The sequence below is a fragment of the Protopterus annectens genome, chromosome 3.part1 (genome assembly GCF_019279795.1).
Source record: "Protopterus annectens isolate FY-2018-M chromosome 3.part1, PAN1.0, whole genome shotgun sequence".
In the NCBI taxonomy this organism is placed as follows: domain Eukaryota; kingdom Metazoa; phylum Chordata; order Ceratodontiformes; family Protopteridae; genus Protopterus; species Protopterus annectens.
Window position 1 is genome coordinate 1,092,863,481 of NC_056732.1, and position 27,028 is coordinate 1,092,890,508.

The window sequence follows — 27,028 nt, forward strand, 5'->3', positions numbered from 1 at the left end:
TTACTGTACAAGCCTTATATAAAACTCGAAGGCTATACAGACCACACCTAGAAGAATTACTACTAACTTAATGGGAAGGGAAAACACACTCAAAGATATAAGAGCTTTATAAACAATGCTAACTACTATATTATCAAAAAACTTTTAAAAAAGGTTTTTAATGAAACATTTGCTTATCTGGCCCAAGCCAAGTCAGAACCTCCGATCTGTTGCAGCGGCAAACTAGATCTGAGATAATTCACAGGTGCATGATGGGATAGGGACTTGGCCTCGAGCTTTGCAATTGGCCGTATCGGAGCCAAGGGATCAGCTCTGAACCCATCAGTAAAGAATGAACGGCGAGATAGAACATCTTCACATGAATGGATATACCACTGCCAGTACTACTCTGCCAAGGATAATAAATCACAGCTGACAGGTGTGGGGAGCATAATGTTCATCTAGTGAAGTCTTTATGATAAATACCAGTCTGTCACCCTTCAAAAAGTCAGAAACAAGACCTGCCTTGGAACAAATTAATGTAGCATTAATCAAAAGTGCTTCAAGCAAGGCTAGTTGAGCAAATGTCTGTCGAATGATCTGCGAAGAAAAACTTCTCTGTGGATATAGCCCAAATATACGATTAAAGTACAGTTGTGTACCTACCATAAATGTAGATGTTAGAGTGTATTCACTGTTGCAGTCATTACTCTTGGGTTATCCTGCTAGAAGGCTACCTGTAGTCGGCCTGAATTCCAAAGTCCTGGTCCAGCGTCGGTTGCGGTCACCTCTTCCCTGACATCAGTGCGCCAGGGGTATAAAAGATGCAGCCGGCGCCATTTTCTTCAGTTTTTCTTGCCCCAGATGTCAGGTGCCCCCAAAAGGATAGGCTAAAAAATTTATGCCAATAAACATGCATGCACTAAAGTAAACATTTCCTTCATCTACAAGCAAATACACCACATACATTGTATAGAACAGAGAAGTACAGATAAGACCCAGCAAAAGAAAGGGGGATGGTGGAAGGGTAACCTGGACTGCAACAGTGAATACACACAAACATCTACATTTATGGTAGGTACACAACTGTACTATGTTCATTGTGTTTCACTGTTGCAGTCATTACTCTTGGGTTGAATCTCAAAGCGGAGGACGGGTGGCTGTGGCTAAACAGGATTAGGAGAGGCTATGAGGCCCTGCAGAACTGCAGTGGCAAAGCCTGCTCCGAGAGGTAAGTGGTAGTGCTTTGTAAAAGTGTGCACTAAACTCCAAGTTGCAGCCTCCACGATGTCTGTGGTTGGTACTCCTCTGAGGAAGGCTGCTGAAGTGGCTGCTGCTCTGGTTGAATGTGGCCTAATGCCCTTAGGCACTGATTTGCCATGTTGTGAGTAGCAGAAACGAATGCAATGGCCTATCCATTTTGAAATAGTTTGTTTTGAGATAGCCTTTTCCTTGTGATCCTGCAGCATATGCCACTAAAAGTTGCTCAGTCTTTCTAAAAGCTTTAGTTCTGTCCAAGTAGAAGCGTAGCTGTCTGTGTATGTCCAAAGTGTGCAGAAGTCTCTCCCCCTTGTTCTGTGGGTTTGGATAAAAGGTAGGCAATTGAATGGTTTGGTTAAGGGCCACACTGGACACCACCCTAGACACAGATGTCAGGTTTGTCCTGAGAGAAACCCTGTCTGGATGGAAAATGATAAAAGGTTCCACTGCCTGTACCTCCAAGACTCGTCTTGCAGAGGTTATTGCTAGGAGCAGAGCTGTTTTCCAGGATAAGAATTTTATATCAGCTGTTGATGCTGGCTAAAAAGGAGGCAGTGTGAGTTTTTCCAAGACATAATTGAGGTCCCATGCAGGTATTGGTGCTCTCCTTGGAGGTCTTATGTTTTTGGCCCCTCTGTGGTACTGCCTTATTAAAGGATGAGGAAAGATAGTGGCTCCATATTGTAATGGGCTGAAATGGCAGAGGCATGGATCTTAATTGATGAAAAGGATAGGCCTTTGTCCAGCATCTCAGTTAAGTATTGTAAAATCTGAGGAATATTCGGTACAAGCGTGTCAATTCCTTGTGCCTGGTTCCAAGCACAGAATCTCTTCCATTTTTCTGCATAAGATTTTCTGGTACTGGGCCTCCTGGCCTCCAAAATAACATCCATCACAGCTTTGGAGAGAGGAGCGTTTCGAATGGCTACATTATCCGCCATGCTGCCAGATTTAAGGTCCTGAGTTGGCTGTGCAGGATCTGATTGTTTTGTTGGTTCAGTAAGTGAGAAATTTGAGGCAATGTCCAGGCTGGACCTGGAGACAAGTTCTTTAGGATTGGGTAACAGTGCTGGCGTGGCCAGTCTGGGGCAATCAGTATCATTTTTGGCTTCTCTTGTCTGACCTTTAGGAGTACCTTGGGGAGGAGAGGCAGTGGAGGAAAAGCATATACTGTTAGGTTTTTCCAGCTGAAGGATAAGGCATCCACTTTCCATGCTTGCTTGTGATAAATCCTTGTGCAGAATTCTCTGTAGTTGGCAGTTGTGAGGGGAAGCAAATAGATCTATGTCTGGGAATCCCCATTTCCTTGTTACCATGCTGAAGACTTGTGGATCCAGTTTCCACTCGTGGGGATCCATGAGGTTTCTGCTTAGTTTGTCGGCCAGAGTATTTATCTTTCCTGGAAGGAATTGTGCTTGCAGGTGAACTTGATAAGTCAAATGCTGTGTCCCACAAAGTCATGGCTTGTCTGCAGAGGGGGTAGGAATGTGTGCCTCTCTGCTTGTTTATGTACCACATGAATGTAGTATTCTCAGTCTTTATCAGTAGTTGTCCTGGATAAAGTAGATCCTTGAAAGCTGTCAGGGCATTCTGAACAGCTAGCATCTCTTTTTGATTGATATGAAGATGCATCTGGCTTGCAGGCCATGTGCCCTGAATACATTTTCCTGCCATGTGGGCCCCCCAGACATAATCTGATGCATCTGTTGTTAGTGTCTGCCTGGCTGTGGGTATAGTGAATGGCTGTCCCTTGTTGTGGTGGCAGGCCTGTGCCCATCGAAACTCCTGTTACAGGCAGGGAATGAGGGTAATTAATGTTTCCAGGCTGTGGCAATGTTGAGTCCAAACACATTTTAGATACCATTGTAGTTTCCTCATATGCAGTCTGGCATATGGAATTAGCAGAAAGAAGGATGCCATGAAGCCCAAAGCCTGCAGAATTTTTCTTGCAGATAACTGGGTCTTTGTTGCCAACATTTTGAAGCAAGAAGTCAGTTGCCTTTGTCTGGCATGAGATAAGCCATCTGGGCAGTTGTATTTAAGCTTGCACCTAGGAATATTATCTCTTGAGAGGGTACTAGTTTTGATTTCTTTTCATTTACTGTGTACCCTTGGCAAATTAGTAATTTTTTTACAAACGACAGATGCTTTAGTAGAATGTCCTTGTTCTCTGCTTGAATAAGGCAGTCGTCCAAGTAAGGATATGCCTGAATTCCTTTTTGTCTGCAAAATGCAATTACTGGTGCCAGGCATTTTGTGAAGGCCAAAGGGCAGTGCAGAGAATTGGTAGTGCATTGAGCCAGCTATGAATCTGAGGTATCTTCTGCAAGACTGTCTGATTGGGACATGCAGGTATGCCTCTTTTAGGTCCAAAGTTACAAGCAAAGCCTTCTTGCCAACATGGGCAGAAGCTGTTGCAGAGTCAACATTTTGAATTTTGGAACGTCCAGAAATGTGTTTAGAATAGACAGGTCCAGTATTGGTCTCCAGGCTTTGTCCTTTCTGGGTACCAAGAAAAGTCTCAAGTAAAATCCTTGTCCCTGCTCTTGCTGTGGTACTCGCTGAATGGCCCTCATGTCCATGAAGGATGAAACTTGTTTTTGTGCCTCTGTCCATTGATTGTGTGGCAGATCTGGCATACCTTTTGCCGTTGGCAGGGTGTAAAAGTGGAACCTGTAGCCCTGAGACACTATGTTCAAGACCCATTTGTCCTTGTGTGATTGTGTGCAAATTTTGTGAAAAAAGTGCTAGTTTCCCCCCTAAGTTGGCTGCCAAAAGATAAGTGCTTGGTGCTGGCAGAGGAAAGTCATTGGGACTGTTTCCTGTATGGGTGTGATTTTCTTCTCCGCTTTTGGAGGTAGAAGCAGCCCATTGTTTAGGCCTGATATGAAGATTCATATTCTGTCTCTTGCCTAGGCCTCTTATCAGGAGGGGGATGGGAACCCCTGACCAAAGTAATTAGGTCTTCGGCCATTTTGAGCATATGTTTTTTAGGCATGGAGGCCTGTCCATGGGCTTGCTGCACTTGTTTCTTTGTCTTTAGTGGTGCTTTAGTCTTTGCCTTTGAAGCTGTAGTTGGCTTTATATACAACTGTGTAGGCCTGAAAACACCCTCAGAAGCAGATGCCTGCTCAGCGGCTCCGGACCCATCTGAGGGAATATTTTCCAAGTGTCCAATACCTTGAGTTTCCAGAGGCCTCGTCTGCTCCCCGTGGGAGTCGGAAGCGGCCTGCGGCTCTGAGGTAGCAGGTGTCATGGGCTGCAAAAGCACCTCACTGAACAGACAAACTGGCGACTGGATTAGAAGAAGCCTCATCATCAGTTTTGGACTTCGGATGCCTGTCCCTTTCCTTTTCCTTGCGTTTCTTGTGAATTGCGGTAGTCGGATGGCTATCAGACAGCATCGTGCAATTAAATCCTCGGCCAAAGTAATGAAATGCAAACTCGTACTGACGCTTAGTGTGCTGGTTAAATTTAGCACAAAACCTGCAATTAGCAATGTCGTGATCAGGGCCTAGGCAAGGAATACAATAAGAATGGAAGTCCTTATGAGGTATTTGCTTCCCACAAGAAATACAATTAACTTTTTCTGACATCGGTCTGGAGCAAGAAAAAAGTTGCCCCAACGGGGTACTCTGCTTTAAATGAAGACTTCGGATCTGAAATTCGAACACGAAAATCTCAGGAGTCGGCCGACCGGCACTTGTGAACTGCTTCTGCTTCGGGCACTGCGCAGCAAGAAAGACTGGAGAAAATGGCGTCAGCTGCATCTTTTATACCTCTGGTGCTCTGACATCAGGGATGAGGCGACAGCAACCGACGCCAGACCAGGACTTTGGAATTCAGGTCGACTGCGGGTAGCCTGCCAGCAGGATAACCCAAGAGTAACGACTGCAACAGTGAAACACGATGAACATCCCTGCTTTCTGGAGGACTTCACCCAAGGGTGGTAGCTGGAAAGTCAGACTGCTATCGCCTAGGTCCACACTCACAGCTCATAACACCTAAACATCTAAGACCTCCCACCACATTCATCTTATACCTGAAGCACAGAACTGGAATGCTGGGGGGATGGGTTAAAATGGCAGCCAAGGGAAGGTTCACTTCAGAGATGGGTCTGGTATATGGGAAGCCCAAGAAGGTTCTTGCACTTGACATCAGGTAGTATGCCTAAGAGTGTTTTCACATACCTACTAAATTATACATTTATCAAATAAAGAGCATGTACAGGTCTAGGCTCCAAGATATAAGTTTGATACACAAGTGATGGATACTCGAAGCTGTTATCACTAGACAGTACATTCATTCAAACCTCAAAAAACTAAACTTAGTGCAACACTTGAGAAATATTTTTTTTTTGTGGGGGGTGGGGGAATGCCTCCCTGTGCCAACACCCTGCTACTTATGTATGTTAACTCTTTAGATCACTACATATTACAGCAAAGGAGAATTCTCTAAGCTACAACAATTTTGACCTTTAAAACAATTTAGAGTCACACTTTTGATCTCATTTTAAGTCATTCATGTTTTGGACTTCTGTCTTGAACTTGAAGGTCTAACAACAAGATCTAACAAATGCAGGCCGACTGGGGACAGGAAGGAATAATGTACGTCATTAACTTTTGCAAGTGAGACAAAGACCTTGTTGGGGATGGTGGAGATGAGAAAGTTCCTTAGGCCCAAGCACAACTCGTGAGGTATTGCCAAGGTCTATGTGAGGAGACTAGATGGTCATATACTCAAAGAAAAATAGGAATGCACTCAGTCTAAGATGCATTCTCCTTAGTGGTACCTAGGGGAATGCCTCTCCTATGCCCTTCCTGGTAATCCTCTGGTGATGTGCGAGGTCGTGACATGCGAGGACTGGAAAGTCGTTTTTTTTTACAAAACATTTCTGTAAGGATGTGGCTCAAACCTGCCATCGTTTTTAGGTCTTAATACTCCAGCAAAGACCTGGGGAAGTTCATGGCACTTTCACAACAATTCTAATGTTACACATTTATAACTGCCACCGATCTCCATGTAGCCAAAGGCAGCAAAAAAGTGTCTCTTTCAAACATATGCAAATGGCCGAAGTAAATTGCTGGCATTTATGGACAAATCTTTATATTGTGGGTCTTCCTGTAAGCAATACAGAGTGAGGGTCTTGATTCATAACTTTGCAGCTTCATTATCTTCTCCTTGCTGAATTTGGGAGCTTTCTTTTAATTATGTAAGCAAATGCTGATCAATGTAAACTGTAGAAAAGGCATAGTTGGCGCACAGATTAGGCACACACTTCTACTTCAGCATATAACATTGTGTCATTCACCAGAACAGGGTGAAAACACCCTAAAACGTAGAAGCTTTAGAGAAAAATAGTGAACATTTATATTTCCTCAATTCTTGTTCTACAGCTGTTGTACAACTTTGTTTAATCTTGTATTATGCTCTACAGCTGAAACAGTGTCTATAATTTAATATGATATTTCTCTAATTGTGTAATGTCTTAACCATTTGCATGTGGAGCTTTTCTCCTCGGGCCTCCACTGAAAACAGACCCATGTCCAGTCAAACTCTCCTGGTCAACAAATGTAAATAAATAAACTTACGTTGATATATACAGTAGCTGCTTTCTTGAAAATTTCAAAAGGGGTGCCTTTTTGCTTTATGTAACTTTTAACTAAGATTCAATAATGTCAAATTACAAAGCAAAGCTGGAACAGTTAAAAGCCGATTACTGTGAACACCTCTCCAACATGCACATTAGCAGGTAAACAATTTAACTGATTAGGGAACGTCGACACCCAATGCATGCCTTTAGCCAAGGGGTACACGTAATTGTGCAAGTACACACACAAAATACTATACTGTTGAGAAATCACATCTTTGTGGTATGGTTACAAAATATGAAGACCATGACAAGAAAAAAAAAAGACCCTATTAATGATATGGTGCCTCACCTATAACAATGCATAATGATGACAGAATGCCATGACAAAGACAACAGTATGTGTTGAAGAGTTGTACACATTATGAAACATTCAAAGTGTCCGACCAGAAGTACTGTCACAATGCCTTAGGGCAGAGATTCACAGTGTGGGTCTCAAGCTGAGTTTGGGCATTGGCTGGGAATGAGTGGGGCAGTGGATGGGAGGTTTTTTTTTTTTTTTTTTTTTTGCAATTAAAGAATTTTTTTAAGGGTGTTCTCCTTTAAGAATTGCATCTGGTCACAGATGCAACATGTGTGTGTGTGTGTGTGTGTGTGTGTGTGTGTGTGTGTGTGTGAACTGTTTTCATCTTCTGTGTTTGCGTGACCTGCTATTTATGTCTTCCATGTAGAATTTGAATACCAGAAGATTCCTTGAACGGGCGTGCGCGGGAGGCAGACGGGCGTGCGCGTCTGTGTGGGAGGCAGACGGGCGTGCGCGTCTGTGTGGGAGGCAGACGGGCGTGCGCGTCTGTGTGGGAGGCAGACGGGCGTGCGCGTCTGTGTGGGAGGCAGACGGGCGTGCGCGTCTGTGTGGGAGGCAGACGGGCGTGCGCGTCTGTGTGGGAGGCAGACGGGCGTGCGCGTCTGTGTGGGAGGCAGACGGCGTGCGGCGTCTGTGGGAGGCAGACGGGCGTGCGCGTCTGTGTGGGAGGCAGACGGGCGTGCGCGTCTGTGTGGGAGGCAGACGGGCGTGCGCGTCTGTGTGGGAGGCAGACGGGCGTGCGCGTCTGTGTGGGAGGCAGACGGGCGGCGTCTGTGGGAGGCAGACGGGCGGCGCGTCTGTGGGAGGCAGACGGGCGGCGTCTGTGTGGGAGGCAGACGGGCGGCGTCTGTCAGGCAGACGGGCGGCGTGCTTGGCGTCTGTGTGGGGAGGCAGACGTGCGTCTGTGTGGGAGGCAGATTTTTGCCTCCTATTTTTAGTCTGTTCCTCATAAAATTTGTGCGTTTTTTGGGGTTTATTTTGGTAAATCAGTGACAACAGAATTCACTAAATAATGACAGGCATTTGAATTTCAGACTTCATATCCTTCAGAAAATTCACGATAATACAATACCCTTTATTCTAACAACTTTATAAGTTTGTGAGAGCAATATTTATAGTTTGTCCCACCATTATTTTTGGCTTTGCCCAGATCTTTTTGTGCTAAGAGGTTGAAAGGTATGGTGTGTGTGTGTGTGTGTGTGTGTGTGTGTGTGTGTGTGTGTGTGTGTGTGTGTGTGTAAGGGGGAGGTAGGTAGATAGGTGCATACCTCTCAACTGTCCCTGATTTTCAGGGACATGCCTGAAAATGATTGAAATTTTAGCTCTGTCCCTCTGAATTATACTTAATGACAATAAAGAAAAGTTGTGTAAGAACTTACCATAATGATCGATGTCTTTCTCTGTTGCAGTATTCTTTACATGAGGGAGTTGCCTGCCCAGGCAACTAGATATCGGCCAGTATAGCAATGTATTTTACTGCTGTAAGGTGTGCTGCAAGTCTGACATAGGCTATCGGACGCAGGCCGTAAGGATGACATACATGCGCACCATCCTCAGAAATGAAGCCCCAGGAGGAGAGACAGTCCAAGGAAGAGAGAGTCAATACATCCAAGAACCATGAGAAGTGGGGAGAGGGGCGGCAGAATACTGCAACAGAGAAGAGCTGGGCATCTACTGTTACAATAAGTTCTTGCACAACTATTCTGTGTCTTCCTATTCATCTGTTGCAGTATTCTTTACATGAGGGAGAGAACAAAGCTCATGCAAAGAGAAAGAGGTGGAATTAGCTGATAAATTTCTAGGAAGCAACGAAGAAAAATGGCCCCTGCAAACCCAGCCCTAGACCTGGAGATGGAATCCAGCTTGTAATGTTTGGTAAAGGTGTGGACAGAGGTACAGGTAGCTGCTGCTAGGATAGAGTAGGTAAAAACACACTGGTTCCACACGGCTGAATAAAAGTCACAAGATAATTTATTCCAAGGAAAACAAGTGTTTTCACGGATATCATCCGCTTCATCAGACTAGAATAAGAAATGACATTAGAAACTTGCTTATATACATTCAAATAAGCCAATAACTTAATTGCATACTTAAACTCTAAAATGCTGTTAACACATTAAAAATCTGGCTCTTAATATACAGTATTAATACATTAAAATAGTAATATAATAGCAGCATAGATAAGAATTTAAAATTCAGTAGCATTATAGCAGCAAATTATTAGTAAAGAATATGTATAAATATATACAAAATTATTTAATAAATTGTTTAATAAATTAGTAGAAATTGCTAAAATACATACACTATCTGATCTCACAATGACAGAAATAATTCATTAGCAAAAATCAATGTCCAAGAGCTCTAGCCATGAGAAACGGCTTCAAAGAAACTTTGCTATTCAGGCCAGGTGGTTTGTCTGCTTGAAACCTTATAATCCTTTTCTGTTCATTTGATTCAGTTCTCTTTACCAAATCACCTCCTCTCATAGTACTATGCATAATTTATAGCACCAAAGACTTAAAGCTCTGCCTTGGTCCTTCTTTAGCTACATGCATAGCTAAAGCACTGGTTTCCTTGCCATTTTTAATATCTCTCAGGTGTTCCAATATCTTTTAGTTATGTACTCACCATAACTTCAGATGTTTGGGATCCATCTCGCCTACATTCTGAATGATGGGTTCGGAGCCGATCCCTCGGCTCCGACTCGGCACGCTTATGCCAAAGAGCGAAGTCTCTTATTGGCTGAGCTTACTATATCCCAGGATGCACCACTACCAGTCCCCCAGATCTAGTTTGTCCGCATACATGCACACATGCACGCCCTGCTTATATAACATCGTCAGATGAAACAAGATAAACAGTAGAACTCAAAACCGTTCAATCTCTTCTGATCTCCAAGGCAGGGGGAAGGAGGGTGGGTTTTAGGAATGTAGGCGAGATGGATCCCAAACATCTGAAGTTATGGTGAGTACATAACTAAAAGATGTTATGTGATCCTATCTCGCCTACATTCTGAATGATGGGACAGCGTCCCTAGCACCTGAATCCTGGGTGGCTCACTGGAAAACACTCCTGAGTACCGTGGAACCAAATGATGCTCGTCCTTTAGATGCCACATCCAATTTGTAGTGGGAAATGAAAGTGTGCGGATTGGACCAAGTAGCCGCAGCACAAATCTCCGATATAGCGAGCTTGGAATGAAAAGCTATAGACGTAGCCATAGCTCTGGTAGAATGAGCTTTGATAGATGTTGTAAGTTGCTTATTCGAAGAAGAATAAGCCTGAGTTATGCAATCTCTGATCCATTTGGAGATAGTAGCTTTGTGATGGTTTGACCCAATTTATTATCCGAGAAGGACACAAACAACTGGTCTGACTTACGGTTGCAGAGTCCTGTCTAAATAGAAGCGTAATTGCCTGTGAACATCCAATTTATGGAGAGTGTATTCTGCTTCATTGGAGAATTTTGGGAAGAAAACTGGTAGCTCTAGAGATTGTTGGAGACAGAAACTAGAACAGACCTTTGGGACAAAGGATGGATTAGGCCTAAGTGATACTCTATCCTTGTGGAAAATCAAGCACGGGGCTTAATAGACAGGGCTTGAAGCTCTGAAACTCTTCTTGCAGAAGTAATTGCAACTAAGAAGGCAGTTTTCCAAGACAGATATTTTAACTCACATGTAGCAGCCGGTTCAAAGGGGGAAGATGTTAATGCGCCAAGCAGCAAATCAAGATCCCACGGAGGCAGGATGAAAAGTTGGGGGTCTTAACAGGCCCGCACCTTTAATGAAAGTTTTGCATAGTCTGCTGCTCATCAATGGAGGATCCATGGATTCGTGGAATTTAGAGATAGCCGCTAGTTGGACTTTAATAGTAGAGACAGAAGATCCTTGATTAAACAGGGATGTTAAGAATTTCAAAACCTCTGGGATAGGAGCAGTGATAGGGTCTAAGCCCTTGAGTTGAGCCCAGATAGCAAACCTCTTCCACTTACTAAGGTACAATTTGTTAGTGGTGGGTTTGTGGGCCGAAGATAAAATGTGAACAACTTCCGGGTCTAGTGTGTGACTTCTGACTAAAGTCGGAAGTGGAGGAGCCAAGCTGTCAATTTCAAAGATCGAAGGGACTGGTGCTGATGTCCCGACCGATGAATTAGCAGGTCCGGAATTAGGTCTAAAGTCCACGGATCGTCCACCGCATGCTTCTTCAGGTAAGGAAACCATACCTGACGAGGCCAGTATGGGGCAATCAGTATCATTGCGGACCCCAATTGAGAAGCTTTTTGAATGACTTTGGAGAGAAGTGGAATTGGAGGAAAGGCATAAAGTAGTCCTGTTGGCCAAGGTTGTGCTAGAGCATCCATCGCTGGCACTCCCTGATGTGGAATCAAGGAGAAGAACCTTTGGCACTTGGTGTTCAGTGGAGTTGCAAATAGGTCGCAGCACGGCGTCCCCCATCTCCTGAAAACCTGAGCTGCTACTGTTTGGTTTAGAGACCACTCGTGAGGAGAAAGAATTGTCCTGCTTAATTTGTCCGCCAATATATTTGACCTTCCCGGAATGTGGGTCGCTACCAAGAAGCGGTTGGTAGCTACAGCCCATTCCCACACTCTCATGGCCTCTCTGCAAAGGGGTAAGATCTGGTCCCTCCTTGTTTGTTCAGATACCAAACCACCGACATGTTGTCTGTGTGGATGGCGATGATGCCCTGAGGAAGAAACCTGTGTAAGGCCTGTAGGGATAGAAGTACAGCCCTCATCTCCAACACGTTGATGTGGAGAAGAGCTTCATCTGGAAGCCAGGAGCCCTGAACTAGCCTGCCCAGACAATGCCCCCCCCACCCTATCTGGGAGGCATCTGTCGTCAGGGTAACCACTGGAGAGGGAAGAACAAAGGGGTTTCCTTGATCCAAATTGGATGTCTGAAGCCACCAGCGAAGGTCCCTTTTGCATATTTCCGTAATCATGATGTGATGATTGAGGGGAAGATCCTGAAAGGACCATTGAGTTGACAATAGCCACTGAAGAATCCTCATGTGCAATCTTGCCAGAGGAACTAAAAGAACCGTGGCAGACATTGAGCCTAAAACTTGTAGGACCATCCTGGCTGGGGCTTTGGATCTCGATATCAGAGCTTGAACTTGGCCCTGTAAAGTTTGGATCCTTTCGGCAGGAAGAAAGACGCGCATCAATCTTGAGTCTATCTCTGCTCCTATGAACTTTATGCGTTGAGAGGGCAGCAAGACAGACTTTGACCAATTGAATGTAATCCCCAGGGTAATACCCAGGGAGATGGTGGCTTTGAGGTTGTCCATTAGTAGATGCCTGGTGGTAGCAGTCAGGAGCCAGTCGTCCAGATAGGGAAACACTTGGAATCCAAGACTTCTCAGGTGAGCCGTCACTACTGCCAAACACTTGGTGAACACCCTGGGGGCTGTGGTGAGACCAAAGGGCAGAGCGCAAAATTGGTAATGACTGACTCCCAGGCTGAAGCGCAGATACCTCCTGGACGCCTGATGTATCGGTATGTGATAATAGGCGTCCTTGAGGTCTATGGAGCACATCCAAACATCCTTCTCCAACAATGGGAGAATGGATTGTAACGTGACCATTCGGTTGGATTTCGTGACGGATTGGTTCAGTCTGCTGAGATCCAATATTGGTCTCAGGTCCCCTGTCTTTTTTGGCACTAAAAAGAACCTGGAGTAATTTCCTGATCCGATCTGGTCTGTGGGGACCGGTTGGATGACTCCTTTTTCTAGCAGCTTTAAAGCTTCTGCGGCTGCCATTTCCCTTTGACTGGGTGGTGGGTCCGGGATTCTTCTGGACGGTGGGGCAGTATGTGAATGGGATGGTGTAACCTCCGGCAATGATCCGAAGCACCCATCTGTCCTGAGTGATTGACTCCCAGGCTTTTAGGTGCTTGGCAAAACGACACCCGACTGGCTCGAGCAGCACAGCCGGGCAATCCCTCATGACGTGTGGGAGGCTGAAGAGCCACGAAAGGACTCGCGGTCTCCAGAATTGCGGGCCCTCTGCCGCCTCTGGGACGGCGTCTCCCTGAAAAATTTCCCGTCCTCTGCCTCTGGAGGGGAATCTTCCTGCTGTTGGGAGAAAAACTTACGGGATTTATGGAACCACATTTTCCCTCCTTTAGCCTTGGGGTAAGGCCGAAAGGGAGTGGAATAACGGGCACCTACGGCAGATAAAGTTTTTCCCTCTTGCTCACAGCGGGTAAGGGTGTCTTTAACCTTGGGTCCAAACAAGGAGGACCCATCAAAGGGAGCGTCGTGCGAAGGAAGACTTGAAGGCCTCCGCAAACTGACACAAGCGGAGCCAGGCTTGTCTCCGAGAGCCACGCCTGTGCCTGCCGCTCTACCCGCCTTCGGCCGCATAGGAAATGAGCCTCATGGACGAAGTTAGAAATTGACGTAAGGATAGCCAACTGAGAGCTAACCGACTGGGCTAGCTGCTCAGGTAGGTTACCGAGAGGGAATCTGACAACTCCTTGACCAGATCCCTCTGAAGCCTGGTAAAATGTGCCAAATAATTCAGAGACCTTAAAGTAAAGGCCGCTGAAGTCAGGGTGCGCTTCCTGCACCTGTCCATACTCCTAGACTCCTTATTAGGAGGATGGATGGACGTTGAAGCCTCTGCCACGTCCTGTTGTGTAGCAGATGCCACCACCATGGCATCTACAGCCACGCCTTTAGTGAGGAACTCCTTCTCGGGGAGCAGACAAAAATTTATTTGGACGAGAAGGGACTGGTTCCACGGTATCTGGGTGTTCCACGCCTCGACAAACTAAATCCAGAAGCTCGTCAAGGGCGGAGACACCCAGGAGGCGGAGGGCTGAGCCCCAAAGGCCTTGAGGAGCACTGACTCGTCAGCAGAGGGGTTTGGATATCCAGCCGCCTCGTTGTTTGAGGATCTCTAAGATGTCTGCAAATGAGACATCATCCGAGGACGACTGGGGACCCCTCTGCATCATCAAGATCAGTGTCTGATGTAATAGACTCGGGAGTCCACGTGCTTCCTCTTTCACGATCTCTTCCTTGGGGGTTCCTCCGAAGACAACTCGAAGAACCCTCAGGAGGAGGGAACCCCAATGGGGTAACCTCAGGCCCCGGGCTCCGCTGACTACGGACAGGGGAACTGCCAAAGACCCAGTCTCCACGCCCAGGGAAGGTGCCGGTAAAGCCGGAGAGATGACCAAGAGGACTTGGCCAAGGCACTCCTCATGGCTCTGAAAGCCGGACCCCAGAATCCTGGGAGTGTCCGGTCCCTGAGCCGTGATGGCCGACGGAAGTCCCGCAGCAAGCACCGAGGGGAGGCTCGGAACCGAAAGCATAGGTCCCAAACATCACCCCGGGTCCAGCCGAAGAAGTCCGCGTACCAAACTCGGACCAAGGCCTGGTTGGAGTAAGGGTCGGAGCCGACCCTAAGATCTCCACCGGCTCCAACAGCACCTGCTCGACGGAGCCAAGCAGTCGGAGGAGGAATGGCAATGGGTGGGCCAGTTTCATCGGCTCAAGCCAGCTGGGTCGGAACCAAACAAATTTTGGAAGACTGGGGACTGGAACAGTCTTTGGAGCACCCTGTCTATATCAGAATCCGACATCCTCAAGACCGAGAGGAAACAGAACGGGTTCGAGAAGGCCTCTCCAACGGCCCCAAAGGACTAGGGGACCGGCCGAGGTGACTCTATGACTATCGGCCGAAGGAATACACACACCAGATTCCATCGGTGCCGAGGTGGACTTGGCGCCGAGGAGGAAGTGTCTGAGCGGCGACCCTTGTCGGCTCCGAGACCAGTGGAGCCGACGGTGACCCGCCTCGATGCCCCAGCCATCGGCTCCGAAGCCAGAGGAGTCGATACTGGTGGCATCGAGGCAGACCGTTCGACCTCGGCTCCAAGTCCTTGGAGCCAAGGAGAGGCCTGCCTATGTCTCTTAGCGGTCGGGTCCGACGGACTGGTCGGAACCGACGCCTTTCTTTAGCCGGAGAAGGAGAGGATGCCAAGGCTTCTTCAAAGGAAGGTTTAATTAACCCCTTAAGAATCAATTTATTTTTCCTCTCCTGGAGGACCCTTGAGGAAAAAGCGTGACATACACTGCATGACTCCTGTAAGTGTTTTGCACCCAAACAATACACACAGAGCGAGTGATCGTCTGTGATAGACATTTTGAAACTACATTTCGTACATTTTTTAAAGCCCGAAGGCCTAGGAGTCTGAGACATTATGATAGACAATTTCAGTAACTTTGACAGGAAAATATATAATTACTGACTTACTGATAGACAAACCTAAATATAGGCTTACAGTTATCGCTTAGAGTGCAAATGACAGGGAACTATGAAAACCCTGTAAGGTTTTAGAAGGGTTGACTAACCGGGAAGGCCCTAGATGAAAGGGGGGCCGAAACCAACTCAACCCAATCACACAACAAGTCTTTCAACAATCCAAACACACACAATGAGAGCGTGAGCCGTTAAAACAGCTTTTGAGACAAAAAAACAGCAAAAAACTGACAGAAAAGTTAGTTAAATAAACTACTCAGCCCAGCCAGCTCGAGACCACGTCTTCGCAGGGAAGCGGCAAACGAGATCTGGGGGACTGGTAGTGGTGCATCCTGGGATATAGTAAGCTCAGCCAATAAGAGACTTCGCTCTTTGGCATAAGCGTGCCGAGTCGGAGCCGAGGGATCGGCTCCGAACCCATCATTCAGAATGTAGGCGAGATAGGATCACATAACATCCTATCTTTAAATATTCTATTGGTCTTACCAACATAAAATGCAGGACATGTAGTGCAGTAACAAAAATAAACTACATTTTTTGTTCGGCAATCAGCACAGAAAGTACTTTCAATCCTAAATCCTAGTGACAGATGCATAAATTGTCCACCTATATGTATACGAGTACTGGGTAAACATCTCCTACAGACATATGTGCCAGTTCATTCTGGTAAAATCTGCAAAGGCATGGAGTTAAATCTGTAACATAGTTGCTTCTTAAGTGACCTATTGTTTCTAAATGCAAAATTCGGTTGCAGGGACAAGCCCTTGTGAAGCATCTCAGTTAAGTATTGCAAAACCTGAGGAATGTTGGGCACTGCTGTGCTTATCCCTTGAGACTGATTCCAGGCACAGAATCTTTTCCATTTGTCAGCATAAGATTTTCTAGTACTAGGTCTTCTCGCCTCCAAAATGACATCCATCACAGGTTTACTGAGGGATGCTAAGGGTGAATTTAGGTGATTAGCCACGCTGCAAGATTCAAAGTTTCGAGCTGAGTGTGCAGTTTGGTTGTTCTGCTGCGACAGTAGGTAAGGTGTTTGAGGTAGGTGCCACGGAGGAAGGTGACACTGTGCAGGAGTGGATACCAGTGTTGGCGAGACCAGTCTGGAGCAATCAAAATCATTTTTGGTTTGTCCTGTTTGACTTTTAGTAGAACTTTGGAGAGCAGAGAGGTTAAAGGCATAGACTTGATAGGTTTTTCCAGCTGAAGGGACACAGCATCCACTTTCCAGGCTTTTTTGTGAGGAGCTCTTCTGCAAAATTTGTCCAACTGATAGTTCTGGGGTGAGGCAAAAAGATCTATGCCTGGGCTCCCCCATTTGCATGTTAACATGTTGAAAATCCGTGGTTCGTTTCCATTCGTGTGGGTCCACGAGATTTCTGCTTAGTTCGTCTGCCAGAGTATTCAGCTTTCCTGGCAGGAATTGACCTTGTAGTTGTACTTGGTAGTTCAAGGCAGTGTTCCACAATGCCATGGCTAGTCTTCAGAGGGGGTAGGAGTGTGTACCCCCCTGCTTGTTTATGTACCACATAACCGTGGTGTTGTCCATCTATCAGTAATTGTCCTGGATGAAGGTAGTCCCTGAAGGCTGTCAGCGCATTCTGTACAGCTAGCATTTCTTTTTGATTTAAGTGAAGGTGCATTTGATTTGGGCTCCATTTTCCCTGAATGCACTTCCCTGCCAGATGAGCACCCCATGCATAGTTTGATGCATCTGTAGTTAGGGTTTGGGCAGCAGGGGGTGGTGTGAATGTCAGTCCCTTGTTCAGGTGGCAGGCCTCTGCCCACCATAGGAACTCTAGGTGCAGGCAAGGTATGATAGGAACCTGTTTCCAGGCTGTGACAATGTTGACTCCATAAACTAAGTACCACTGAAGTTTCCTCATATGCAGTCTTGCATATAGAATTAGAAAAATGCAGGTGGCCATGAACCCCAGGGCTTGCAGTATTTGCCTTGCAGAAAAGTAGGTTTTGTTTGGCCACCTGTTTGAAGTAGGTCACCAAATGAATTTGCTTCTCTGGCATAAGGAAAGCCATCTGGGCAGTTGTATTCAAGCTTGCACTCAGGAATGTAATTTTTTGAGAGGGTACCAGTTGTGATTTCTTTTCGTTTATAGTGTAGCCTAGACAAGTTAGAACCCTTTTTACAAATGCCACATGATTTAGAAGAATGTCCTTGTTTTCTGCCTGAATTAGACAATCGTCCAGGTATGGATAAATTTGAATATTTCTTTGCCTGCAAAATGCAATTACTGAAGCCAGGCACTTTGTAAAGACCCTGGGCGCAGTAGATAAGCCAAAGGGCAGTGCAGAGAACTGGTAATGCAAGTAGCATGCTTTGAAACGGAGATATCTTCTGCAAGATTCCCTGATTGGGATATGCAGGTAAGCCTCTTTTAAATCTAAAGTTGCCAACCAGGCATCTTTACCCAGCATAGGAAGTAACTGGTGCAGTCAGCATCTTGAATTTTGGTATGTCCAGAAAGGTGTTTAGAGTAGATAAATCCAGAATTGGACGCCATGATTTGTCTTTTCTGGGTACCAGGAAAAGTCTAGAATAGAAACCTTGTCCCTTTTCCTCTACTGGCACAGGATGAATAGCTGCCATGCTCATGAGGGAAAGTACTTGTTTCTGGGCCTTTGCCCACTGATTTGGGGGCAGGTCTGGCCATCTGTTTGGAGTTGGCAAAGTGTGGAAATGAAATCTGTATCCCTGGGATACTATATTTAAAACCCATTTGTTCTGGGTTATAAGTTGCTATTTTTTTGCATGAACAGCCAGTTTTCCCCTCAAACGGGCGGCTAAAAGGTAAGTGCTTGGTAAGTGTAGAGGAAAGTCATTGAGTCTGCTTACCATAGGGAGGTGTCTTGTTGTTTCTAGATTTGGAAAAGGAGGCACCCCATTGTTTTGTTCTGAAAGTCCCTTGGGACTGAAACCTGGTGCCTTTGGAATGTCTGGGTTCGACTTAAGTGGCTCTGGAAGGAACTATGCTTAGTAGGCCAGTGCCTACTAAATCTTGGAGGTTGCACTTGTAAGAAATCTTTCACAGTTTGCATAGATTTAGCTTTATCATCCATCTTTTTTAGAACTTCTTCAGCCTTATTACCAAAGAGACGGTGCTCTTGTAAAGGAGCATCCAACAATTTTGTTTTAACATGATCAGGCAGAGTTTGCTCTTTGAGCCAAGCATGCCTTCTTAGCAGACCCAGTTACAGCATCTCTGCAAGAGGCCTCCAAAGAATCAAAACCACATTGCAAAGTATGTTTTCCAATTTGTTCAGCTGAATGCAATAGATTCTGTAAATCTTTATTTTCCACACAGTCAGAAATCAACATCATTTTCTGTTCAAGTAGTCCCATGATATGCTGCTGATATTTAGCATATGAAATTGACAGTTTAAAGCCCTGACTGCCAAAGTTGCAGAAGTGTAAACCTTCTTACCCAATCTATCCAGCGCCCTGGAATCTCTATCAGAAAGGGTAAGATTTTTAGCAGTAGAAGCCTTAATGCCCTTGGGGTCCTGAGAAATGGTTTCAGGATCCGCAACAGAATTTTTGAAAAGGAAATTGTGGGAGTCAGGAACCCTGTAGTAGCTGTCTGGCTTACAAGAAGCCGGAGGCAGAGAATCAGCAGCCATACTAGATTCTGAAAAAACATCCATCAACAATGTCTAAAACAGGAGGTAAAGCCAAAGGCCTATGCTGAGGAAGAAGAAAATCCCCAAGTCTCTTTTTAGATTCAGAAAAATCCTGACTTTCCCAGTAGAAATGTTCCCTTAAGGTATGTAAAGTTTCCCCAAAAGAAAAATCCTCAGGGGGAGAAGCAGAAGGAATGGAATCTTCTGCATCAGAGTCCTCATAAGTAGGTATAGACAATTCCTGTTCATTAGAAGAATCAGAAGAAATAGAATCCTGTTCAGAAGATTCATAGTCGATATCTTGCTTAGGCCTCTTAGAAAGGGGGGATGGCTACCCCTGATCAGAGTAATTAAATCTTCAGCCATTTTGATTATTTGTTTTTTTAGGCATAGGGGCCTGCACATGTGGCCCAGGCGTCGGTTTTTTAGACATAGGTTGAGATTTTGGCCTTATTTGTGACTATGGCGTCCGTCTAATATACAAATCTGTAGGCCTGAAAACAGTCTCAGAAGCCGGTGCCTGCACAGCAGCTCCGGACCCATCCAAGGTACAGACATCCATGGGTTCCATAATTGAAGCATCTTGCGGTATACCGGACTCCGAATGGGTCTCAGCAGAGGCCTGCGAATCAGATGGAGCGGGTATCAGGGGCTGCAAAAGCACCTCACTGAGTACCGGCGAACTGTCAACTGGCTTAGAAGCGTCGTCTGCAGTTTTGGACCTCAACGGCCTGTCTCTCTCTTTTTCTTTCTGTTTTTTAGGTATTCAGGTAGTTGGATTGCTAACAGACGACATTCCTGGATAATTAAAGCATGAGCCAAAATATTTAGAAGCAAAAATGTACCGATGTTTGATAGTGCGTTGATTAAATAAAGCACAGAACCGACAGCAAGGTACGTTGTGGTCAGGGCCTAGGCAAGGAATACAGTACAAATGGAAATCCTTAGGAGGTATTTGCTTCCAACAAGTAAAGCAATTATTAACTTTTACTGACATCGGTAAGGAGCAAGAAAAAGTTTCCCCAATGGGGTACTTAGCTTTTTAGGTGAAGACTTCTGATCTGAAACTCAAGAATGAAAATTTCAGGAGTCGGCCGATCGGCACTTGCGAACTGCTTCTGCTTCGGGCACCACGCGGTAAGAAAGACTGATGTAATGGCGTCAGCTGCATATTTTATACCCCTGACAGCAGATTACCCAAATGTAATGACTGCAACAGTGAAACACGAAGAACATCCTGCTCTGTCAGGAAAACGCTTCTTAGTTGTGTGGGAAGAGGGGGGAGCTGAGTAGTGATGAGGTTTCTTGCTCCCCTTGGAAGGCATGAATTGGGAGGGCCGGGTTTGCCTGCGGACGAATACCTGTTTGGAAGGGTAGTTTCTGTGGAACTTTGGGACTGGAGAGACCAGGATGTATTGGAGTTCTTTTAATTCTTTGCTCTTTTCCTGCATTGATTTGAAGAGATCAGTTTAAGTCTATGAAATGAAGCAGAATTGTCAAGGGCAGTATTCATGAGCTTCGCCTCGACACCCTCAGGGAGGGGTTGAAGCCTTAAGCATGCAAACCTTCTCAACACCGAGGTGGAACCTGCAGCCCTGAGGGTAAGCCTCCACAGCATCAAAGCTGCATTTTATTGAGTGATAGGCCACCTGGGAGGATGCAGCAATTCGAGAACAAGCCAATGCCTTGTTTTCTGAACAAGGCATGACAGAAACAATTTTAGATAGTTGTGACAAGTTCCAGGTAATACTTGGTCATACGAGTTTGGTAGTTCAAGGCCCTAAAGGCTAGAGTAGCTGAAGTGTAAATGTTCTTTCCTAACCTCTCTAGTTGCCTACTGTCTGTCAGAGGGAAGGAGAGAAGTAGAAAGAAGGGACCTCAAAGCCGTGTCTGAAAACTACGCAACAGGGGCCTTAAAAGGGGAAACTGCTGTCTTGAGGGACCTCCTAGTATCTGTCCTGCTTCTTATGGGATGGAGGCTGTGTGTCAGGGTGTATGGCCGTGGAAGCAAAGGCATCCAGAAAGGCAGGGATAACCGGTGGGATAGCTGAAGGGCTGGGGGTTTCCACATGGAGGAGGTCATAGTACCTCTTTTGAACATGTGAAATTTGAGAGCTGTCCCACTTGAAGTGGTCTCTCATTTTTAAGAGCGTTTCCCCAAATGAGATTTCCTCCATAGGGGAGACTGTCCCATTAATCCTCGTCAGTGGAAGGATAGTCTAATGGTGAAGGAATGTGTGGAGCGAGTAGGCTGAGTCACTATTACCATCTGAACAGAGTTCCTCCTCTGAAGCTGGCTGTTGGCTGACCCTTTTTTGGTGTAAGGTAGGCCAGGAGAGAGGAGGAGCAGGGGACCCAGTAGCAGGCCTCAAGGACATGAAGGCCCTGAAAAATCCTTGAGAAAAATTCTGCCAATCTGAGGGTCCTGAGGAGGGGATGTATGCTTAGTTTTCTGCTTTTTCTTAGCTGGAATGTCTGTCTAATGTAAGGCTGGGGGTTCGGATACAAGAATGCATTCAAGCAAATTCAAATTGGCTTCTTCCCTCACTAAGAGTAGCGTGACTCCCCTAGGGCCTTCAGACAGAATGAGCCTTGGTTCCCCCTGGACATCCATACCAGATGTCTGTGAGGCCTCTCTGGACATGCTGGCATCTGGTTTTAAGGCAGCCTGCAACACAGGCTTGGCCTGAGGATCCGGATCAGCACGAGTCCCCAGGCTATCACACGCCACAGGAGAAACATCCACAAGGAGAGGTAAGCTGAAGCTTCGGATCTAGGCCTTTTGGTCTTCCGCTTCATGATAGGCTTGGTTGTTGGGCCAGAGGAACCCCTCCATGTTTTGGCAAGACTTTATAAGCGCCATTTCTATAGATACATCACAAGGGACAAGTCTGCTACGAACAGCCTTGGGGACGAACAACTGGCAGACAGAATAGTTCGTGGTAGGGCCCACGATAAAAAAAAGACATGGACAGTGACGATCTTTGTGCGGCATCTAGCTTCCACAATTACACTTCCCTTTCTTGGATGATATTAACTCAAGGGAAAGAAAGGACAGCAGCAAAAGACACAAAAGGTTCCCCAACAGGGCACTTATCTTTAGCACAACACTCAAATTCCAGCAGCAGAGTGATATCCAGGACTGGTGATCCGACTGGCAGCAAAAACGTTCTGAGGCTGGTGTGTGTACATCACCTTTGTGGCTTGGGTCCTACAGCTGCCTACATCAGACATATAGTGCACTTTACAGTAGTAAAATACTGCAACAGATGAAAGGAGGACATTCAGAGTTAGACTTCTTGGCGATGTTGTGACTGTGGAAGCGGCCATAGTACTTTTGAGTGTCAAAGAGCAGCAAATTGTAATCTTTAAGCACCATCAACGCCAAAAGTTCTTGCAGGTGAGTAATGGAAATTGTGCTCTATACTGCCCTCTGGGACAGAATGTAAGAGAACTGCTTGGGACGCTCATACAGTTTAAGATGTGGGATGCTGATCTGTTCTTGATGCTTAACTTGTTGAGCACTTTGAAATGTGTTTATTCACTTTTGAGGATCATTGTGATGGCCTTATTTACTTTAAGCAAGCTTAATTTGGGTGTACTAAGACTTTTCCATGGAAAGCTGTCATTCCATAAAAGGACAGTTCTGTGCTCTATTATAATGTATTTATTTGGTGTTATTAGTTTCATTATTACAAGTTATAAAATTAAAAAAATATATTATAAGCAGTTAGCTCCAACTTGCGAGCCAAACCTGACAAGACATATATGCGGTAGATTAGCACACGTCTATTTCTCTGCTGAGCAGACAGACAGGAAGCCACATGGTAGCTAGTAGCGGGTCGCGAAAAATTACAGTTTTTGAAAGTGGGTCTCTGCTCATAAAAGTTTGGGAACCACTGCCTTAAGGAAATGGGATACAGATGTTGCACTTCCCATAGAATAGCTTTTTAGTTTCAGAACATTTTTACACACTCTGCTCGACTCATTCTCAAACTAAAGCTCACAGAACTGATCACCCCTGAAAACCATTAACCGTCTTGACAACACGAAAACAAGCTACATCATAATAAGCTTTGCACTACTCACATGTAAAACATTTTACTTATACTTTGTAATGAAGCTCACCATTTCCTTTCTGGTTTTGCCGATTTAGTGTCAGTTTTTTCAGTGCACTTCTTTTACATGAACGTTTGTAGTGTGACCTCCATGGTTTACAATGGAATGAAAAGAAACTCTTTGGAGTCCTACAAAAAAATAAATAAAAATACGCAATTTTCTGTATGCTTAGCCTTTTATAGCATTAAAAATAATAATAACTTGAGAATTGTATACCTCAGTATGCATTTTTCCTTATCACTTGATTTCAACAGCGTCAGTTTTACATCACCAGCCACTCTCCTTTGAAATTAAAGCAACAAAACATCAGTGTTGGTTCTCCACTCTGTACTAGAAGCAGTAACATAACTACAGGCAGTAAACATGCAGGTACAGCACAGATTTATGCTGCATGCTCTCTCATTGAAAATAAACCGCCCACAGCGAAATACACTTAAAATGATCCAGGTAACCACAGCACAGCTAATTTAGACTCAAATGCACACGTGAAAGTATTGACAAATGATATCCAATTAAACAGCAACACCTTTTCAGTTATTTCTATGTAATTTGCTCCTTTACTTCTAAAGATCTATCTTCCAGGTTTTTATTTATTTTTTTTTATTTTTACAATATTCAATACTTCAAATACAGTTTGTTCAGATTTTGATTTCCATTTTCTACTAATTTGCTTTTTTTGGCAACCAACAGCAATAAACTTACTATGTCTAAGCAATTCAGATCCTGTGTCCCAACTCAAAAGGATCATTACTTTTGTTAAAGTCATTTGCTCTCTTAATATTTCTGACGCAGTATACTGTAGGGAATTGTTAAAATCTGCCAACCTTCTACACCATCAAAAACATGCCCCCAGTTGCCTCTTTATTCACCATCACACCTCCAACATTTGCCATCTACCAGATGAAAATTTCTTTGAAGTCTGTATGGGGTACAAAATACCTATGCAAACACTTGCAAGCAAAAATCCTAAACCTTCTGGACTTTGTTGCTTATTTGGAATCCATACAAATGCACTCTCTTTGTTCCCTTGTAAACTGTTTTTCCAGTCTCTACTTCCAATCTTTTCTAACCTCATCTGAATGATTCTTGTAGTTATCATTTAATATTTTATACGACTTACTAATTATCCCTTTTTAAACTGAGAAACTGGAAGCTCTTCTTTATGGATATGGATAGCAAGATACAGTGAAGATGCTTTTTAGTCTCTTCAGTTTTATACACAGGTCTATCAACAAGACAAGTTGCACCAATAAATAATAAAGAGGACAAGGAATTTATCTGGGAGAGAAAGACGGCAAGAGTTAAGTGGGAAAATGTAATCCTCCCAATAGAACATGGTTTAGAATTACTTGATTTGAATAAATATTTTAGTGCTACAGTCATATAAGTAAACACAAGCAGAAGGTTTATACTTCAAAGTGGAAACGGATGATGAAGTTGGGATAAGGCTCAAGAAATAAGTAGTGTGGAGGTTTTGGATGCATATCCTCAAGGAGGCTCATGCCAAATCGAATATTATAGTCAAGTGTCACAAAGTACTCAGAGTTAAAGCCAATATGGGAATGGAGAAAGGGGATTTTGCCAATAGGGATGACTGCAAGTAGGGGTACGGTAGACTGGTAAAAGTGGGATGGACTTTACAGGAGAAAACTAGCAAAGGAACCAAACTATTATGCAGGAATAACTGGAGAGGAAAAGGTAACAGAGTGGGAAGAGGCCAAGAAGAAGTTTGGACTGCAGGTTAGATACTGCCTTCCCTACTATGGACGGACATCAAAGTATAGTCAATTACTGCCTTCTTGGCAGTTAACAGCATGTACCAAGATGAATGGATGCAGTCATTACATTTGGGTAATCTGCTGGCAGGTTGCCCTCAGTCGGCCTGAATTCCAAAGTCTTGGATCCTGCGTCAGTTGCCGTCTCCTCTTCCATGATGTCAGGTAGTCAGGGGGTATAAAACATGCAGCAGACACCATTTTCTTTAGTTTTTCTTGCCCCAGATGTCAGGTGCCCCCAAAAAGGTAGCAAAACCAACAAACAAACAAACAAACAAAAAAAAAAAAAAAAATATATATATATATATATATATATATATATATATATATATATATATATATATGTATCTATATCTATATCTAATCTATATATATATATATATATATATATATAGATAAACTTTATCTTCATCTACAAGCAAATACACCACATAGGTTGTAGAAGATAGAGAAGGAATGAAACTCCAGAATGAAAGGGGGGTGATGGGAGAGTAACCTGGACTGCAACAGTGAATACACTTGAACATCTACATTTATGTACACTGTACTGTTCTTCATGTTTCACTGTTGCAGTCATTACATTTGGGTAGAATCCCAAAGCTATGGTTGGGAGGCTGGAGCTAAACAGCATTAGGTGCGGCTATAAGGCCCTGCAGAACTGCAGTGGCAAAGCCTGCCCTGGACTTAGAGTGGAAAGGCAAATGATAATGCTTTGTAAAGGTGTGAACAGAAGTAGCAGCCTCTAGAATGTCTTTGGTTGGTACCATCTGAGAAAGGCTGCTGAAGTAGCTGCAGCTCTGGTGGAATGAGACCTAATGCCCTTGGGCACAGGTTTACAATGGTGTAAGTAGCAGAAACGGATGCAGTGGCTTATCCACTTTGAAATTGTCTGCTTTGAAATAGCCTTGCCTTCTGATCCTGCAGCATATGTCACTAGTAACTGCTCAGTTTTCTTAGAGCTTTAGTCCTGCTCAAGTAGAATCTTAGCTGTGTACATCCAAGGAATGCAGAATTCTCTCCCCCTTGTTCTGCGGATTTGGATAAAAGGTTGGCAGATAAGAGCCACACTGGAATCCACCCTAGGCATAAATGTAGGATTTGTCCTCAGACAACCTGTCTGGCTAAAATATGATAAAAGGCTCTACAGCCATGAGGGCCTGTAGCTCTGAAACACTTCTTGCTGAAGTAATTTCTAGTAGCAGAGCTGTTTTCCATAAGAAATGTAAATCAGCTGTAGCAGCTGGTTCAAATGGAGGCAGGGTAATACATAACTAAGGTCCCATGCAGGTAAAGGTGATCTTCTAGGAGGCCTTACATTTTTGGCTCCTCTAAGATACTGCTTTAGTAAAGGATGAGAAAAGATTGGTGGCTCTGTATTGTAATGAGCCAAAATGGCAGAGGCATGGATTTTAATTGATGAGAAACACAGGCCTTTGTCCAGCATCTCAGTTAAGTATTGTAATATCTGAGGAATATTTGGTTCTGCTGTATCAGTTCCTTGTGCTTGATTCCAAGCACAGAATCTCTTCCATTTATCAGCATAAGATTTTCTAGTACTAGACCTTCTGGCTTCCAAAATGACATCTATCACAGCTTTACTGAGGAGAGTTGTTTGTATAACTACATGATCAGCCATGCCGCCAGGTTCAGTGTCTGGAGTTGATTGTGCAGGATCTGACTGTTTTGCTGGGACAGTAGTTGAGGTCTTTGAGGTAAGGTCCAAGCTGGGTATTGAGACAAGTTCCTTAGGACTGGGTACCAGTATTGGCGGGGCCAGTCCGGGGCAATTAGTATCATCTTTGGTTTCTCTTGTCTGACTTTTAGGAGGACCTTGGGAAGAAGAGGCAGAGGAGGAAAGGCGTAAACTGATAGGTTTTTCCAACTGAAGGATAGGGCGTCCACTTTCCATGCTCGTCTGTGATAAGTCCTTGTGCAGAATCTTTTCAATTGATAATTTTGAGGAGAGGCAAATAGATCTATGTCTGAGCTCCCCTATTTCTCCA

General features: G+C 44.7%; 1 protein-coding gene across 6 annotated transcripts in view; it reads right to left on the reverse strand.

Moving 5' to 3' along the window:
* Window positions 1-27,028, reverse strand: part of TERF1 (telomeric repeat binding factor 1) — a 965,901-nt gene that overhangs the window by 201,286 nt on the left and 737,587 nt on the right. For 5 of the 6 annotated variants that reach the window (XM_044067236.1, XM_044067233.1, XM_044067237.1 and 2 more), the window contains exons 8-9: window positions 23,467-23,532; window positions 23,260-23,378 (exon numbers count right to left, since the gene is read on the reverse strand). In XM_044067236.1, coding sequence (XP_043923171.1) covers window positions 23,260-23,378; window positions 23,467-23,532 — 185 coding nt within the window. The remainder of the gene's footprint in view (window positions 1-23,259; window positions 23,379-23,466; window positions 23,533-27,028) is intronic. The other variant, XM_044067234.1, reaches the window with a different exon arrangement.